Below are 20,176 nucleotides of genomic sequence, written 5' to 3'. Positions count from 1 at the left end.
GATTGTCAGTTTAAAGCTTCCCTCTCCTGGCCCCGCTCTTCGGAGCACGATCCAGAACTACCAGATTTTGATGCTTTACTAACAACTGATGCAGGAAGCTATTTCCTGTCCAAGCTTTAATGTGACAGCCTCCAATAGAAATTTAAACCAACTGACAGACAGATTTTAAAAAATACCATATTCAGGAATTTCAACTTCTTGTTACATTTACTTTGGTTAATATTCATAACATTGTGCAAAATATTTTTAATATTAGCTATGCAAAATTAATTTCAGAAGATTTAGATCATCTCTGCTGCTATTCAAACAGCTCCACAGTTTGGAGAAGGAAGGAAACTTAGTAGAAGATACTGCCAAGTCTAAGTATATTAAAGTTACATAAAACTTAAAGGTTTTCAAGTTGTCTTCTTACATAGTATTTTGCCAGCAATTATGCTACTAAAAACGTTCATATATCTGAGAGTTTATGCAGTCACTTAAAAAAAAAAACAAAAAACCCTAAGATTCCAAGGGGAGCAAGAACAACGTTAAGAAAACAGTTAAGTTAAATATAGCAGGTTGCAAAACTGAGACATGTTTCCTACCTCTTCCAAGATAGTTTATATTCAACGTCACCCCCTCCAAAAAGAATCAAAATTAGACAATCATTTTTGAAAGAAGCATCTTCACAAGCATCTCGGTTTCAGTTTAAATTAAACTAGCTACTGCTGCAAGATGCTTAAGCAGCAAGGTTACGTTTCCTTATTTTGGTAGATACACAGCAACTTGCCTGATACATTCTATCCTCTCCTCACCAATTTGTAAAACATGACCAGTGAATGATGCTAATGTATATGCCCCCATATACATTTGTGTTAAACTCAGCAGTAGGATGCCTAAAAGCCTTTCAGTCATGGTTAAAACCCACCGAATGTGCTTAAGATTGTAAATTAATGCTTACAAGAAACCTGTATGCTTTATGCAAGATAGTATCAGCTTACTTGCAGATTTCTATTGCTGTCGCAAGGGCAATTCAAAACTTGTGATGACAACAAATTTAATGGGTTTTCCCCTTTCCCAGAAGGACTAGTGAAGAGTTGAAAGCTGCTTATATTGAGTTTGAAGTGGGAATTCCCAAAGCACGGTGCTGGCGGGATGCCAACGAGATCCATCACTATCACTGTTCTTACATCAGTGACTTCTAAAGCCCAAAGGAATTTGACAGAAGCAGGACATGGCACTGACTGCAGCATGCTGAAATGCTTAACATTGCAGAGTTAGACATCCACACTGCAAAGTTACAGCTTGATGAGCAAAACTTGGGCAGCTTCTGCTTCGCCACCTTACATGTTCTCCACCTCTAGCTCTTCCTCATTGTTACTGGTACTTGCACCCACCCAAGTCTCAGTTCTGTGAGTAACTGCATGAACCTCTGAGCTGGCACTGCAGCAAGCAGATGGAAACAGGAATAACAGGGATAGAGACTGCTTAAGGCAGCTTAGAGGATGCTGCTGACACATGTGTAAGCACAGCCTGAAGGCTACTGACTTTTCTGTATCATAAACAAGTAAGAATCGGGATTTCCTTGCTATTATTCGGCTTATACTTAGACAGCTGTATGTTCTTCATGGGGTTCCCTTGGCCCATGAAGTTCAGATTTCATACTAGCATCTCACTCAAGTTTTGTAACATTTTCACGGTTCTACATAAGAGTAATAGCTTGGACAGCTTGGATCAAAAATAAGTTCTCCTGCTTTCCAAAATCCAACCTGAAAGGGAAACATCTCAAGAATGGCTGTGAAACACCTGGAACACTGCTCAGTGCAAATTCTCTCAATAAAGTAATTTCTATCATTTCAAACAGTGTACAATGCTAAAAGGTAAGCCAGCTCTACTGCAATTAAACTACTCAAAACCCCCAACATGTTCTGTCAAAATAGGTCAGCAAAAAATCCTGCAGGCAAGCTCGTGGATACTGGGGCACTTTTCAAAGAGTTCAGCAAAACCATGATCACATGGGCACAACACGGCACAGTCTGTAACTCGGCAGAGGTGGAGCAGGCACCATCACAGGAACCACGAACCAAACTCAGGAGCATTTCAGAGAGCTGATGCTGGCACACGGGCTGCAGTTGTGTTGCTGCTCTGCGGCCAAGTGGCAGTTGGAAGGGATTAGATCTGTTATTTCTAGAACAGTCACTGTGACCATGTTTAGACCTTACAAACAAGTACCAGTGTGACAGCACTGCTCACGAGTACTATTTTGTGAAACATTTCAAGGCTCACATCCTTTTAAGTAAGCTTTCTCTGTAAAGATCCTACTTTTTAGTGACTGATCTTTTTTTCTTTTTGTTAGCAGTTTTGTTTCAATTTCAGCTGTCCTTTCCCTTTCCATTAGGGGTAATTTCTGCTTAAAAAGTGTTAATAGATGCTAAGGTTTACCTGTGACTTAGATAGAGTTATGAAGACCAAAAGAAGAAAAATAGTCTAAACAGTGCGTACACCAAAAAGGAATTTTCCAACTAATATTTCTTTATAAAATATTCTTAAATCATTACACAAATAATATAAAGAGCCAGAATGAGTTGCAATTTCTGCATTCACTGTGCAGGAACAATCTGTGAATTCTACAAAAAAACCCTAAAGTTAAATATTTTGTCAATACCAACATATTTCAGATCAGAGTTTCATACATAATTCAAAAAAGTACGAACAGGAGCAGACTGGAGGTTTGTGAAACTTCCTGGCTTTACACATTACTCATCAGCTAAAACATCCATGAGACACATTAAAGTGCTTTGTTCCTAAGGTATGACAGCCTTCCCAGTGAATATTAATGTTAGCTCTTGAATGCTACCTGGTAGTAACCACTGTAAGATTTAGGATAGCAAAGAGCTCTCTTAGTTCACAAACAGCATCTTTTGGGTGATGATATTATATTAAGACAGCTATGCATTTTAGGGAACATGCTGTCTTCAGGATAAGATAAATTGTCCTTTCCTCTAACTCCAGACATTATCACTATTATAATCCACATCCTGATGTTCATCTGTGGTTATTTTACAAACTACTGCTCTTCACAGACTAGTGTCCTCTGCATATCAAATCAGGTTTGCCATTGCCATCTAATGCATTTATAATGAAACGGAGCAAACAAAGCTTTCATGTACAGCCAAATGGTCACATTAGGAACTGGATTCTGTGCACTCAGAAAGTCCTCAAGGGAAGACAGAGCCTCCTGAGAAGGCGAGGTGTGTGGCAATAAAGATTCCAGGCTGAAAAACTCACAGCACCAGTAAGCTACACTCTAACCTTGTGCCATCTCATTATATGCTAAGCATAAAACAGTTTGAAATCACCTGGAGGGAGGGACCAGGAATCCATTTCTTTAAAATGTTCATTTGAAGATTGTTCCCAGCCACCACTGTAAAATGAACCAGTTGTTACTTTTTGAATTTTAAATGAAATTCAAATGTGTGTCACACATTTAAACTGATCCTGAACACAGCTGGACCCAGGAGAATCGACCTGCAAGGGTGACATTTTTAGACTGATGAAGGAATTACCACCTTACATTGTATTACCTACCTAATTACATTGTATGAATTACCTACCTTATGAGTATTTTAAAGCTTCGTATCAAAGGAGTAAAACAAAACCTTCAACAAACACATCCCTTCCACAAAAGGGAAAAATAAAAAAAAATATCGGAGCATTTGGTCAGCACAAGATGAGAACAATTAAACTGTCTGAACAGCTTCAAGTGCCCTAACGTCACAGATGTGAGGATGCACCAGTGCCACTAGGTTCTGCTTGTGCAATGACAGTCAGCAACTCACTCACCTCCCAGTGTTTCTAAGCCCACTTTTATTAGCTCACTCCTACTAAATTCAGTACTACTAAACAGCAAAGCTTTTCCCCTTCCTAGGCAATGGAACAGTTTTTCATTAGCTAAAATGTTTTTTTTTAAAATGTGTATAAAATTATGTTTGGAGTGGCGTGCAAAACCACTTAAGCTGTACAGTGCAACCAGCACATTTTTATGTGCTAGAAGTCTTCTCACAAGACCAGGGTTGGTGCTAACTAACCTCTTAGTCCGTCCAGGCTCTCAAAGCTGACACTCTATGGCCACTGAGTGGCCAGCGGACACTCTTGTCCTCTATTTGCAGCCTTAAATCATTAATGATGATTTCAAAAGACCTAATTATGGCTGATCACAGATACACAGGATTTCAGGAGGAGGCCCAAGAGAAACTGCTTATTACATTTTAAAAAGCCAGACTGACATATGGTAAGGACTATATGGCCTGCTACATGTTAGAAAGATGCTGGCATGCTCTCTCCCTCCATCCTAGAGGTTAGACAAATTGTTTTAGAGATTTAATCAATTCCTTGGACATTAATTCAATTCCCTGCTTTCAGGTACGTTTTCATTCTTGGATGTTAAATACATTAAATGAAGGAGAATATGCTGGTACAAAGAACATTCCTATCTTTCCGAGCCTCTGCTAAGCCTGTGGTTGAAGGAAACCTACCTAAACCAAAGAATTGGGATTTTGACCCCTAGATCATCCTGATTACAACCATTCCAACTGGACCAAGGCCATTAGAGAGCCTTGTTCAGAATCATAACACAGCCACGTGCATGTTTGCATACCACCGCTTTCTTAATCTAGCAGAGCAAAACTAGCAGGCTCCTGAGATGACAGTCTATACACATCACCCAAGGGGCCTGCGGGGACATTCAGCTTGCTTTCTGTGCACTCCAAGTTGTGCTGCTCCCTAGAGCAGCAGGAACTTGGCTACATAAGAGATCAGCTTCTCTTTCAGCCTCACTTTCAGCCAGAAAGATTGCCTTGGTAGTGGTAAAACTCTCCAGACCTATTGCCAAGGCGAAAGGAAAATATCCACAGCTCTAGTCCAAATTCAGCCTTGCACAAGAACACATATGATTTTACCAAAAACAAACAAACAAACAAAAAATACCCAAACCACAGCCCACAGGCTTGTGAGTCTCGCTTCAGCAACTGCAAATGCTTTGAGGCCTCTGCCTGCATCCTGCTTATTCTTCCCTTGTGGATGCTGCACTTCCATGTCTCCGAGCTCAGAATTCCATTTCCAAGATCACCGCCCCCGTGTGAATTGCTTGTGTCAACTGACAGCTCTAAACTTCTCTGATCAATTTAGGAATTGTGCCTAGTGCGTGTTAGACAACATAAAATGATGCATTATTTTAGCACTGACATGGAAGGACTTATGTTCTCTTTTTTTCCCCCCTCTCTTCTTTAATTCCTATTTATTTTCCTGCCAATACAGACTCCTAACACTATCAACTGTGAAAGGCTCCTACTAAACTTATTTACTTTGAGAGAAACAGCCTTACTGTGAAGAAGCTATATGCTCTATGAGTGCAGAGAGGAAGCAGGAAGATGCCACAAACACGGAGGTGGAAGCCAAGAACTCTCCTCCTCCAGAGAGCTGCTGTGACATTGCAAAGGCTTCAAATATTTTCATACCAGACTGCCCTCTACTGGGACATTGTTCAAATAGGTTCCAGCCTTGCTGCTTCCCAACTCATCCCCGACCAGAAAACTTATATATATTTTCTAGAGTAATGAAGAGATTTGATGGCTGCTTCTTCTAAAATGATCTAGCTATAAAATGACCGATTTTTTTTTTTTCTCACAAGCAATTCATTCAAGTGAGGAGCTGGAAATACATCCACATTTCTGTGCCAAGACCATTTTCAGCATCACAGATTTTGTTTTAAATCAAGCTACTGATGCTGGCGTTGAATGAGTAACGAGGAAGGGAAAAAAAAAATCTGCTGCTTTAAGTGTGCTGTCTTATAAATGTATTAAACTGACAGAATTTTATTCTACCCTCTTTTCTCCTAATCAGTGACCCACTTTCTTCTCTCCACTGAAAATACACAGCACACCAGCTCTCTGCACTGCATCAGAGACTATTTATTTTGTGAAGTACAATAGCCCTATCATTACTTTTACCGTCTCTCAAGGATCTCCCCCTTTAGGGTGCTTTCCACGTGCAAGTAAGATGCATCTCTTCTTTATTCCACAGTTGCCAGACCCGCAATTTCTGCCTTAAGTCTGAATGTGGAAAGGGAAGCTCCGTCCATACCATAAAGGTTTCACAGTTCATATTAGACTATCCATAAAGTTAATTGTCTTCACTGAAGCTTGTATAAAACACGAGAGAAATCCATCTTTTTCTGCCAATTTGGGCTCCATATAAAAAAGATGTTTGCTTATTAGTGTGACAGTAATACAAGTGAGCAGATGAGCTGTGCAAAGTCGTATTTTGAAACTAGTGGCAGCATGTCAATGGAAGAATATCTAACAGCAAAGCCACTGAACCATATCATTTGCCTTTTATTATTATTAAAATCCTCTTAATTTTGCCAATTATTCTGTGGTCTTCTGCTCTCTCAAACTCTATTTCAAAAAATGACCAGAGAACTTATCTGTATGGCCTAAAGAGAATGTTGACCTATTCCACAAGGGTAAAACCACATTTTTAATTGCTAGAATTGCAGGATAGTTATTTTTTCCTGACCATTAACATCCCTCTTTCACTAATATCAGGATTCACAAAGCCACATTCTACAGCTGCGGCTCACTGGACAATCCCAGAGTATTAGCTGTTTTAAAGTGCTTTCACTTAGGCAAACCCATAATTATTTATCAAGGTGCATCTCGGATTAAAAACAGATTGATAAGACAAAGAAACAATTCTTCTTAAACTAACGACCTCCTTCTGGAAGACTATGCCTCCTAAAGGTGAAGGAAACAGTGACAAGAAGCTATGTAATTAAGCTGATTAATCAACAACGCGTAGTAGCGATGTGTTTCTCCATTTACGACCATCCCTCCTTTCCCACTGAAGCGTCTTCTATTCGTGGTGTGTTTCAAATAAGGGGACTTCGGAGCTGGTGGCTGCCCTGCATTATATAATTAATCTATTTTCTTCCCACTCCACTTTTTTGATTATTTAGTATAGAGGTTGTATGTTCTGAACAACCACAGAAAAACTACAAAAAAGCCCCACTTTATGTTTAAGCTTGTCTCTAGATTTTTGTTTGAAGGAAGGACTCGGGAGGTAGAAGACTGCTGCTCCTCTGTGCCCTGGCCAGCCTAACTCCCTGCACTGCGGCATGAAACCTCTTCCAGGCTCCTCACATTCACTTCTGATCTCGAAACACTCCACATGTTGCTTCTTCAGCAAGGACACGGAAAGGCCATCGGCGTGCAACCGAACCGTGTTAACGACGGGCTTGCTACACAAGAGCCTAACCCACACCTCTCCATCTAGTCGGAGATCACCTTCCAGGTGATTTAGTACCATGCAAGACCACAAAGTTTCACCACCCTAAAAAGCTGTATATCCTAATGAATCAGACAATAATATTCTTCCCCCAAGGAAAATGGATGTGCATTCACAGCAACATCTGGAGTGTAGTTCATGACACCCCAGACGGTAACGTGCATCGCTTGTGTGAATCAATGGGCACAGCACTACTAACCATCTGTCACCATCAGAAAGAAAAAGCAGCACATTTATTTATGGAACTGGGGAAAAATAAGGATAATGGTTTCCAGATACCATTTTTATTGTCAGTTTAGCCATTTGCAAGTTCACAGTAACACTCAAGTGGGACGGAACTGGTCTTTCATAATTAGATAACATAAAAAGATTATTTTTATCTGCAGGTTCCATGAATAAATTGTTCTGTAAAAAGAAAGCTCTATGCAGTCTCTTTTCTTAGTAGTCTTTCACTTTCTGGTCCACTGATTTTTAATTTGACTGCTAAAACTCCTCAATGAATCAAATGAATCCCTGTTTTCTGTCAGCCCAAAGAAAATTAAACCCAAATATTTTCATGGGTTGACAGGTTGAGAAGTGAAGTGATCATGTTTTTAAAAAGCCACTCTTTAAGTAGTTATTGGAATTGAATATGCCAATCTAGGCAAAAATATTCCACATTTACCACAAATATCAAGCCAAAAGAGATCCTATATTGAAGCAAAAACATACTATTTAAATATAGCAACTAAAAGACTGGGGGGGAAGAAAAAAAAAAAAAAAAAAAAAAAAAAAAGGCAATAGGATACCATCCTACTATCCTTAGGAAAAACATCAGCTACCTTATTAATATAAAGACCACAACATTCCAATAGCACTTAAAAGAGTGTGTTCAAGAAAGCTCCATTAAATCTAATAAGAAGGGCAAAACATGTATTACTTAGAAGCCTCAAGGTCTTTTGAGTCATTAATGGCAGTCAGAAGAGAGTAGGGTTACCTACCATTAAGGTTCCCTGGAACATTCCAGAATAGATTTGTGAATTACGAGTAAGCTTAAGAAACCAATTCCAGCAGTATGCCGTTCCACCTCTGGCACCACAGGACGCTCCACATAATAGAAGCCAATAAAAGGGGAACTTAAACTTAAAAGAGTCTTCACCTGAGCGTACAGCACTAACAGGGACTGCAATCTGTATTCTCCACATCAGTAAAATAGACCTATTTTCTTTTTTCATATACAGATATGTTTTATTTTCAGGAAAGATACTGCAAAAATAGGGACTGAGTATCCAGGCATTCTTATTAATGAGATAAGCTCTTTGTGGGAAATGAAGGCTGGAGCTCAACACTGACTATGAAGAGAAAAGATTGCTGAGAAATGATCCCTGCCTATTCTGGAATTTACATCAGGCTTTGTCCCAAAAGAAGAAAAAAAAAGGCAAAACTGTAGCAAAAAATCTCCCAGCAAAACCAAAAAGCATGTGATTATGTCATTATAAACAATAGTTGATTTAAAGCAGATCCAACAGTAATTTTTACTTAATAACTGTTAGTGCGGTGATTAACTCTCTAACACTAATAAAAAGCATTCTTTTAACAAAATGCTTTTCATGTCTTACCTATTACCAGCTGTTAGAAAGTCACAAACAAAACAAAGCAAACAAACCAAAAACCAGAACAAAGCAATGTCGAGCTTCAGGAGTTGCACCATACCTCAGCTCCTCCCATCCACTTTGGTTCATCAGGAAATTCAGCACACAGGATGTCTTCTGCCTGGCTCGTTCCCAACACATGGTAATACAACTTTTGGTGGAGATTAGTGGAGGTCTCAGTGCCTAGGGAAAGTCAAATGTTTAAATTCATTAGTTCTCAAAAAAAAAAAAAAAAACCACACCAATAACACCAAAACAACCCCCTCCCCCAAAACTCTCCCTTGCCTGCCTCTGCCAATACCCTTATAAACATCTGCCTGCCTTCCCCTGCATACAAGAGGGGTCATTCAGCAGCCAGAACTACAACTAATTTGAGTCTTCAACCGTTCTGCCTTTGACGTAGGGCATTGACAAAACCCTCCAAAACAAAACTCCAAACCACAAGGCGAAACAGTCCGGCCTTTCCCCTTTTTGCAGGCAACACAATCTTTAAATGTCAGGCTTTAACATTTCAGGCTTCACTTTACAGAAATACTAAACAAGCAAAAACAAAGCCAATCGCCCCCACCACCCAGTCTTTAATGATATTTGTTTCCATCTCAAATGAGGCAACTAAGGGGAATGAAACTTATTGTTAATTAACAAAAATACACATCCATATTTTTGTTTGGTAAAAATCAAAGAGACGTGGTTGAAAATGCTGCATGAAACACTTCTTGATATTGGGGGGGATTTATTCTTGCAATGCTTTCCACTGCAACACTTTGGCTTCTGAGTCACCAGTACATTGAAAGGTAAACGACACTAATTAATGGCTGGTTTGCAAGTTTTGCAAAAACATAGTTTGCATGAGTAAACATGGGGCTAAAGCCCAGGCTGACTCCAAGGTCTAACACACAGCAGAGCTCCACAAAAACAAAACAAAAATCAAACAAACAACAGCACTTTTCAGCAGCACTGTCTTATTAACTTGCTGCTCGATTCCTTCCCCATGATGTTCCCCCCAAAATTATTCTCCTTTCTGTGTTACGGCCTAAGTTTTCCCAGCACAAACATTTGGAAACCTCCCCTGTGCTCCAAGTAGTTAATTCTTCATCAGGTCAACTTCCCAAGCCAACTGGCCTACAAGTTTGCAAGGAGCACAGTTCCAAGCAAACCAAAAGTCCAGTTTCAGCCAACAACTCTGAACACCAATTTACGGAGGAAAAAGCATTCTGTAACACAAATCCCTACTTACCATCACTTTTTCCATCTTGTTTTGGATAGCAGTTATAGAACATGCCTTTTCCATCGTGCGTCCATGCCATGCAACTGAATTTAACTCTCTCCAAAGTATCTGGAAGCTCCTCAGCACCTTCCACCTTCATGAACTTAATAGTAACCCAGTCAGAACCACTAGAACTCAGGCCATATGCAAAGTATTCGCCATCTTCACTGAAGGCATAACCTGGGAAATCAGGAACAAAACAGAAGTAAAAAACCACACAAGAAACCAGCATTTTCAAAAGTGTTTTTTGCAATGCCACACAGCTTTTCAGAATGTACTACATGCGAGCCAAATCCCAAAGGACAAGAGAAAACAGGGAAGCAGTTAAAAGAACTGTATTATTGATCACCGACTGGACAGGTTTTATTTTCTAAACTAAAACATGTAAGTGCATTTACTAATACTTGGATTTCACAGCAGTTTTCCAAAGACTGTAGATTTCGCAAATAGCTCACGCACCTGAGTTCAGGCGTATTCAGCAAGCACCTTTAGCAAAACTGCTTATGCCCACTATTTGAATTAGGACTTGAGTAACAACTCTGCTGAGTCTGTGACGAAGTAGAGGCTGAAAATGCACAAAGGCTTGGGCCACCAAGTAGGACTCTCAAGGAAACAGGTAAAACTACCAAAGGAGTAAGCATGAGTTGCAATGAAGGCAGTGCATGCTCAAATAGAGCAGCTACTACTCCAGTACAGGAGTCACTAAAATCCAGAGCCTACAAAGGCATGGATCTTAGTAAATAATCCTCAGTAGCAACATCTCCTGACAAGAAGTTCTTGCAGTAGGGAAAAACATGTTCTCTTATTTGTTTTGGACTTCACTCCCACTGCCTTTATTTGACCTCCCCTCATTCTTTTACTTGGAAAGACAACCCCTATTCAACCTTTATTTACTCCCTCCAATAGTATATCATGTTATTATTATGTTGCAGTCTCTGTCACACTCCTGCTAAGTTGTCCCTTTTCCAAATTGCTGGGTCCTGGCACACTTGAAAGGTAAAAGACCTTTGCTCTATACATTTAATTATTCCTGTTGTCCTTCCCCAAATTACACCCCGAGATGAAGGCACTAGAACTGTATACAACGTTCAGTGCTAATGTATAAAATCTTGGGTTGCCAACGTAACACTGTTTTCTGTTTTGCTCTCTCCTTCCCTCTAATCATTTCTGACATTCAGTACGTTTATTAGCCACTACTGAGAAACAAGCTGACATTTTCATAGAACCATGTATCATAAACCTGAGAATTGTTCCCAAGCTGCAATGGTCAGCTGGAACGGGTCAGCTGCCTTTTAATCAACTATTTATCAATACAAGTTTCCCTCTTGTTTCAAGTTTCTGTAAATGCATGTGGGAAGTTACTTCACTGTAAGCTTTACAGAAATTGAGCAAGGTTATACAAATTCAAACTTTCATATGCACTCTGTAAGGCAGGATTTGCCTCTAAACAAGTCATAGTGATTCATTTTAACTAGACCATACTAAATACTTTTAAATAGATCACATCATAGAGCCATGTTACCAAAAGAAGACAGCAAGGGGAAAAGGACAGCCACCATGAGTTAAAGCCCTCATGAACATAAGTCATCTTGACAGGGTAACACTATGTTCCTTCACAGTCTCTTTCTTCAACTTGCTGACTTTTAATAAAAGTGCAAACTGACTCATATATGTTAGACTTTCAAGTAAATTAGTCAATAGCAATATACAAATCCTCTTTCCTAGCTAAGAACCAGTCCATGTTTCAATGGAAACCTGTTCCACCATTGAGAAAAGCATGAACTAGGAAAAAAAGACCAAGAAATTGAACCAAGTCAATTGTGACCATAACGTAGGTTTAGAAGTTCTTCACAAATCTACCCATGGTTATCATGACTACTTGGATATAAACAAGGCACTGCAACCATACTTTGATAGGTGAAGAGTTGCAAACCATTTTCAACTTCTGCTGAACACCCAGGCTTGTTCAGTAGGAATTTCTTTCTCACCAACCTTGTAAAGCCACAGTGCCATCATCAGAAAGCTTATTTGGATCAAGAAAAACTTTGGGTTCAGCATCCAAGGAGTCCTGTACATATAATACTCGTTGGTTCTGCAGTCCTGTATTGTAAAAGTGAAAATACCTAGAAGAACAGGGGAGGGCAAAGAAAGTAGGAAGAATCAGATCTTCAGTTAGGTAAGCAAGGAAAATTTGTGCAAGACTGTCAAGAAACCAGTAATGGTCAGACAAACAAGCAAGGGGAAAAATAAGCTCCACACTACAGCAGGAATCATAATCTCCCCTAGGGCTACCAGGGAGTTTACTACCCTCTGAAGGTGCTTTCCTCTTCGCTTTAACAGAGGAAATCAAGACAGAAGGGAGGAATCTTATCTCAACAAATTATAAATTGTATAGATGCATCCTATGGTATCTCCTAAAACGTCTTTTACAAATAAAAGCTGGATTTGCTATAATGTGTTGCAAACAAAGTTCTAAATATTTCATGAACTCCATGCAACCATTACAAAGAACTTATAACCTTAGTGATTCTTTATTATAAACTCTTCTACAAGGTTATTTGATTTTAACCAATCTTCATTATTCTGCTTTTAAGGAAGAAGGGAAGATCAGGGCACAAGTGGGTAACACACCTGGGAACTAAGAGCTACTCCAGCACCTTTTGTTTTATACCACACAGTTTTATGCTAACAGTGGCTTCAACAACCTAGACCTTTTGCTCCGGGTGACCCTGCGTGTGCAGGGCGGGTGGACTAGATGACCGAGGTCCCTTCCAACTTAAGCATTCTATGATTCTATCAGCTACTTTTTCTAATTTCCAATAAATTATATCTACATTTATTCTTCTTCTTATAACTAGTGTTTACTTTTGAGTTGCTTCAAGTTCATCACCACCTACCAAGACTTTCCTCACGTACCTTTTTCCTTTCTTAAAGTGGCAACTGTACTTCGGATAGTCGTAAAGTTCCAGCATTCGTTCTTTGAATAATCCTCTGACAGGACATTGCTCGAGGAAGGGCACCGTAAGCTTGTTCTGAGCCTCCACAAATGCCTAGAAGAAAACAACCCCCCAAAGAAATAAGAACTCAAGCTGAAACACATGGGTCTTAGAGGAAACACTGTTTTCCGATTCAGTGTGCCACAGATACCTTTCCTCTATCCCCCAAGCTACCTAATATCACATGAGAAGAGTCTCAAATACTTACCTTCATTATGCTACAATACCGTAATGAGACTCTTATGTGATCTTATAGCCTTAATAATTTCTTTCCAGGGCACACAGATGAGTAATGAGTGGTTAGGACAAAACCAAAACAGATTCACGCATTCTCTGTCAAAAAATCCTCACAGTTCTGGCTTGCAAAAACTGTCCTTATATTGGCATAAATGTCAGCTATAAAGCTAGCTTACTAGCTTAACTGCATCACTTGTATCACAATAAATATATTGTGCTCCAATACTCTGCTATGAATAAACTATAAAGAGGCTGGAGCACTTAAAGGAAGTCAATTTTGCGCAGAAAAAAAAGACCATCACAGGAGCTGTGCAGAGCTAGAGGATGATACCAAATTCCACAGGCACCATCTGCTCAGCCTATTCACATAGGATACAGGACTAGCCCAAGGCACCATTTCTTGGAAAGGTCAAAACACTGGATTTTGCCGGTACAGATGCATGTTTTCACTGTCCATAGGTCAACTTTCAGTTACAAAAGAAAAGAGTATCCAACCTCTATCAAGAGTTGGGTTTCTTAAAGATCACCCTACCTCATAGTCACAAACACTTGACTAAAATGCCCCAAAACATTCCAGCTGTTTGTAAGAGGTTACCATTTCAACAGCATGGCCAGAAAACCTGTACAACGTTGGTTCTTCACCATCTCTATTCAGAGTGCCAAGCATTAATACCTGAGCATCTTAAAATTAAGAGCTATCAAACACAGCTGTTAAGGAGCAGAGAGGCTGCTTTGCTGTTTCTTTCAGAAAGGACAGGACACTTGGTACAGAGCTGTAGCTCAGAGGCAGCCTTAGCAACATTGGCTGCAGTACCACTCTCAAAACCCAGAGAGATATCACAAAAAGGCATCAAGGTCTTCAGCCTAAAATCTGCTTACACATGTTCATCCTCCCACTCTCTTCAAAGCAGAGAGTGTTTCTACTAGTCCTGATGACACTGGCAAACTTCTCTTTCACCCTCCCATGCCTTACACAGTTCAATAAACTGCTGTATAAAAACAGACAGTCTGGTGTATATATATATACACATACACACACACACACATATTTTAAGATCAGTTTATGCATTTATCAATTCTTCAAATGAAGAAGACTAAACCCAATACTTTCTCCCAGTAGCATTTTACAGACATTTCACACAGACTAACGAAGTCTCTCCTGCAAGGGAAGGCGATGGACAGATGCTCTGTCTCCACCTCTTGCCTTACTGACACAGCACTATATAGCCAAAAGCTATATATGTCCAGCTGTATTTTCAGATACTTGTCATGCTGAAAGGTAAATGAGAAAGGGCATTAATTATTGTCCACTTCAGTTGAGAGGCATTTGTTCATGTCTAACAAAGCACACAGAAAGCTTTAAGCATCTAACCCCAAACTTGTAACGCTCCAAGAGCACTTTCCCAAATGGTGAAATGTTAGTTCAATAACTTGTGTACTGGTTATATGCAAGTCACCATGCAAGGATGATCCAAGAAAACAACTCTGCGATCAAAAAGGAAAAGATGCTGAAGGGTAACAATGGGGATATCTGGAACTTTATTCAAAGTTAGACTCCATGCATCAGTGCGGATAAAGTCTGGAAATAATTCCCTGAGAAAAGAGAAGGAAAGAAGTGAACACATCACCAAGGGAAGATGACTTTTTTTGTTTCATGTTCTCCCTTTGAGAATCACACGGCATCGATGGCTTCAGCACCCAGCAAAGCAGCACAGCACATCCCAGTGGTAAGAGAGACACTGCTCCAGTCAGGGGGGGATGCAGTGCTCAGCACCTCTGTACCTGCACAGACCCCTATCAGGTGACAAATGGGCTGATCAAATCTTCCCAAGAATTATGAATAACTGAATTTGTTTTCTCTAAATGGAATCCCATGGATTTCAATTAGAAAATACATGAAAATTTAGACAGCACACACTACACAGACTAACTATTCAAAATGCTGTGACATTCTCTGAAGAAAGATGCTTTACATAAATGTACAGCAACACTTCTGAATGGGAAAAGGTGCTTTTCAATTATGCTTAGCAGACAGAAGCCAGCCCACATCTCTGCTTTACTCATCAATAACATGGCCAGAAGAGCAACGCTGCTGCAAGGGAACACTGCAGCCTCCACTGCACTGTGTGCCCGGCCACGCTCTGACCGCGTCTTCCCCGCTCCAAGCGTGTACTGAGCATCGGCATCCTCACATACCCACCTGAATCACCTCTATTTTAGCGTTCACTGGAAATTAAGGTAATTTCCCTGTTCCTACCTAGCATACATCAAAGATTATGAGACTATTCACAATAGGGAATGCTACACTAACTAAAATGCGAGTCAGGACTTGCAGCTTTGGGAGAGTTCTGCTGAGAGTCAGTACAGTCTGGAAACACACATTTCTTACACTTTAGAGCAGCAAGTTGTGCTCGTGGTCAAAAAAGCAATACAAAACTGAAAGGCTTATGTATTTTCCATAAAAACAACCTTTCAGAAAATAAGGTCACTCTGAAACGCAAAAGAATTTCTACAATATTATAGTAAAATGAGAGATATTCTACTGAAACGATCAGCCGCCTTCTAAGCAGGTAAACTGTTACTTAAAAAAATACATCCAAATTTCATTAAAAGAAACAACCCCACAAGAACTACTAACCGTGCTTTGTTACAACACATTAGCTCTCTAGGTATGAGTATGCTATTCTCTCAATGTAATTTTCAACCAAGAAAACTGTCAGACGCACTCACAGTACAAAGTCCACAAAAAAAGTTTTATGAGATATCATTTTTTAAGAATTATCAGTCTTTATTAATCTGTAAAGAACTCTTGTTTAATAGATACTCCATAATCTCTATATATCTTTCCACTGAAAGACAGTTCAAGGAACTCTCACAATAGAGTACATCTTCTGTTAAACCTTACAGTATAGAACTAGGCAGATTTCTGGCAGCCTGCCTTTTAGCATTTACTCTAGCAGTACTTTAGCTATTACCAAAGCAAAAATCAAAGTTTCTGTTTATTGATCTGGCAAAAGGAAAGAATTTTTGTGCATTTTTAACTGTGCAAAACTACTTCTACCAAACACACAGGAAATAAAAAATTAAAAAATGCACACAGATCATGAATACGGAAGCAGGTGTTTCTTGAACAGTTAACTTTACAACAAGAGACAGAAGATGGGGCTTGATGACTGGCTTTACCAGTTCCAAGATGCACATATGCCAAGAAACAATCCTGCTTGCCCTTCTGTTTCTGGCTTCAGATTTAAATAACCTTCTTTTTATAGCAGCTATAAAATAAAATCATACTACTGACTTGGCTGCAAAAAAAATCTAGTTAGTTGAATTCTTGGCAATTAAAAGTAGATGGTGTGCCACTACAAAAGGCAATGAGCCATTCTTGAACCACAACCTCCCCCTCCTCCTGTAATAAATCCAACTATCATGTGGTCTTGGAGTAATCTGGATTAAGTAGTATATTGAACACATTTTTATGTTCAAAAAAAAATTGCCTATGAAAGCCTCCACCCACATAATCTCATCCTCTGGTTACAGGATGGCTAAATCCACACAAGGCCCACACAAGCATCCAGCAAGTGCAAGAAGGGGAGGAATGGCAGAGGAACAGCAACAGAAACACTTTTCTTCAATGGAACCCTGCTAGCTACTTTGCAACAGATATAACGCCATATGCACGCTTATCTCGCACCAAAAACATCCAATTAAGTCAATAACGATACCAAAAAAGAGCCCACTCTTTTATTTATTATAAGGTGCCAACTTTCTTTTAGAACCCACAAAATCACTTGAACTAGTTACAAGAAAAAAACAAATATGAACCTTTATGATTCTTTACAACCGTTCTGGACAATTTCCTAACCAGTCCTAACCAGACCTAACAAGAGGTCAAACTGCAAGGCAAATTTCAGGGTTAAAAACTAAACTCACTTGCCTGTGCTCCTTTCTTAATCCTTCAAGAAATACTAATGTCAATGTTCAGTTAACTCATACCAACATAGAAACAAAGTGAAGAAGATTATTTTCTATGACCAAGTCAATACTCAACACGAACATTTGTGCTAGGCCTAATACATATATATATGAATATATATAATTTTATTGTATTTGTCTCTTTATTCAATTTTACACACCAAACATTTTTTTGACTACATGTGCAAAAGTTTGCTGACTGCATAAATAAGTTTAGTCTTCACTCTTACAATAAACTTTCAGAACTTACAGCTACACATACACAGATTAAGCCAGAACATTGCATAGAAGGGCTGAACCTTGTTCCTCACTGCAGGCAAGTACGGATTTCAGAGGAATTGTTCTTCTAGCTCTGTAAAATATTTAGAAAATTAAAGGTAGCCTATTGATGAAGGACATACACAGGGCATTAAACCCTTCTTTATCTCCCAAGCCTCCATCTATTTTGGAGAAGTGCACAAAAAGAGAGAGTAACTTAGAAGAATAGAGAAGGACAAAGATGTCAAGGTCAGTCACTTAGGGACTTACGCAGCCTACAAAGCACACTGCAAATTCTCTCTGAAGCAGGCACAGCCATTCAAGCACCTCTGCACTAGTGCCCGATTACTGCTTGATCTGGTAGGCCCAGAACAGCTATTCTGGATGAGAGCTGCAAAATATCTCAAGAACCTCACAAGAAAAAGAATAGCTGCCAGCAGCTTCTGCTCCAGACCGCAAGACACTGTGGAGTAAAACAAACATAACAAACTTAGCACTTTCAACTTTTTTTTTCCCCCTATTTCTGTCTTCCAGGAAAGAGGTAGGACAGCAAAATGTTTTAATTCCTTTTGTTCAGTAACTGCTGGAACTTCATGTGCCCAAGAACTTGCAGACACTCTCTACTCTACTACAGCGCTGTGAATTCTGCTGCGGTGCGTGGTCTCTGGAGCGGAGGCGAGTGAGATTTAACAGCGTTTTCTTTCCAGCCATCTGACACCTGATGTCTGGGCTGCTACATTTTCAGAAGGATGCTAAAATTCCCCATTTCTTTTTTTGTCTCCTGCATTACCTCATACCATCACTACACTGCCTGCTTACGCTATGACCTCTGGAGAATGAGATTCTCTCAGCTGTTCTCCCCCAACCTTTCTCAGTGTGAGGTTAATGAACATGGGGACACCAAAGGTCACAACCTGGCCTTTTTTTTTTTATTTAGTGCTTTTTATTTAGTGATTTAAAAAAAACACACTTAAAACTTATGTTCAGTTTTCCATGTTAACTCATTAACTCCAAGGCAGAATATTTCACTAAATACTGAGCCAAAATGAACAAGCTTAATCCAGACAGGTCTTTATAAAGACCAATGGATTTGTAAGTAGGCAATGTGATCCTGATAGTGAACAGCTTATCTTAGAGTGAAGTCTCTTCAGCCATCCTCTAGCTATATAGGCTAACATACTACGCAAGAACTTATATGAGAAAATCTACAAGGAAATCTCTGTAATAGAAGGCTACCTGGCAAGATAAATCTCTGTAATAGAAGGCTACCTGGCAAGATAAATCTCTGTAATAGAAGGCTACCTGGCAAGATTTTTAAAAAATAGCAGGATCTTAATTTTTGTTACTTAGGTTTGCCATGAGCATTCACACTAGACAGAAGTCTTTTTTTAGATCTGCAATCACAGCTGTCAAAAAGTTAAGAGTCATTCTAGAAGAATGGCCATTACCTTCCTTTGGCTTTCTACCAGCCTTTCAGCTCTGTGTTGCATGAATATCGGAGGAACTGCTTCACTGCCCTGTATCCTTATTTTTCAGGAATCTCTCTCCTGTGCAACATGAAGTCCCAGCTTCAGCAGTCAAGTCCAGTTATACGGGACTGCTGGTTGCAAACACTACAGTATCCGTAACAATGCCTAGGGCCTACTTTGAGGAGGAAGAAGCAGAGGAAGTAAAATAGACATACAGTTGTCACTGTACAATCAAAGTAAGCTAGAGAAAGAAGCTTTCTCACCTATCTTATCAGGGCGATTTTAGCTTTTCCCTAGGACAGTAGTTACAGTGCTCTGAAACCAGCATCTTTACCTTCAGCATGACAATACCACCTCAAATATCGGAATGACCTGCAAAAAATGACTAAGACAAATAGGACCTTTTTGAAGTTCTCCAATTTCTGTTCTAGATTGCATCTTTCGGAACTGTTGCAGTCTTCCTCCATTGTTAACACAAAGGTACAAGATAAGAGCCTTGTTCTGCCGGTGCTGCAGGATACCAGATTGTACATCTGTGCACCTGCATTTACAATGGTAGGCTATGAAATTATTGGCACACACTTCCGAAAAGAGGAATAGCAATTCTCACATGAAGAAAGCTTACCTTGGTCTGCTCACTATCAGGGTCTTCGAGCCAGCAGTACGGGTCACTTATCTTACACCCATGGTAATCCAAAACCTGGAGAGCAAGAGACAGTGCTTTAAAAAAAGGCACACACCCCCAAGCAAACTCTGCTCATCACGAAATGCTCCACATCGAAATATAAGGCGCTTGGAATTTCACAGCAATGTGTAACGCTAAAGAATAAAGAAAAAAGTAGCACCTTGTTCCCAGCTGAGCTGCTAATATTAGTATTCTTTGCCTGGTGGAACCAAGGCAGAAGAAATATTCCAAAAAAAAAAAAACAAACAGGAAAAAAAAAAAAAAAGGCACATGGACTCCCCAAAGAAGCCCAGAACATCAACCTAAGTTTTCCAAAGGAATTAAAGAGGCCAACACAC

At 39.6% G+C, this 20,176-nt stretch overlaps 1 protein-coding gene across 1 annotated transcript in view; it reads right to left on the bottom strand.

The window, feature by feature from the left end:
• The window catches only part of PREP (prolyl endopeptidase), a 90,973-nt gene extending 71,126 nt beyond the window's left edge, over positions 1–19,847 (bottom strand). The window contains exons 1-5 of the mRNA XM_026036617.1: positions 19,779–19,847; positions 13,138–13,271; positions 12,214–12,344; positions 10,192–10,401; positions 9,016–9,137 (exon numbers count right to left, since the gene is read on the bottom strand). Coding sequence (XP_025892402.1) covers positions 9,016–9,137; positions 10,192–10,401; positions 12,214–12,344; positions 13,138–13,193 — 519 coding nt within the window. The 5' untranslated portion in view covers positions 13,194–13,271; positions 19,779–19,847. The remainder of the gene's footprint in view (positions 1–9,015; positions 9,138–10,191; positions 10,402–12,213; positions 12,345–13,137; positions 13,272–19,778) is intronic.
• Between the last annotated feature and the right edge of the window lie 329 nt (positions 19,848–20,176).

Source organism: Nothoprocta perdicaria, unplaced genomic scaffold (assembly GCF_003342845.1).
Source record: "Nothoprocta perdicaria isolate Ctin4 unplaced genomic scaffold, notPer1 scaffold_182, whole genome shotgun sequence".
NCBI classification, from domain to species: domain Eukaryota; kingdom Metazoa; phylum Chordata; class Aves; order Tinamiformes; family Tinamidae; genus Nothoprocta; species Nothoprocta perdicaria.
The sequence above is the reverse complement of the archived record's forward strand: the minus strand, read 5'-3'. Positions and strand labels throughout refer to the sequence as shown.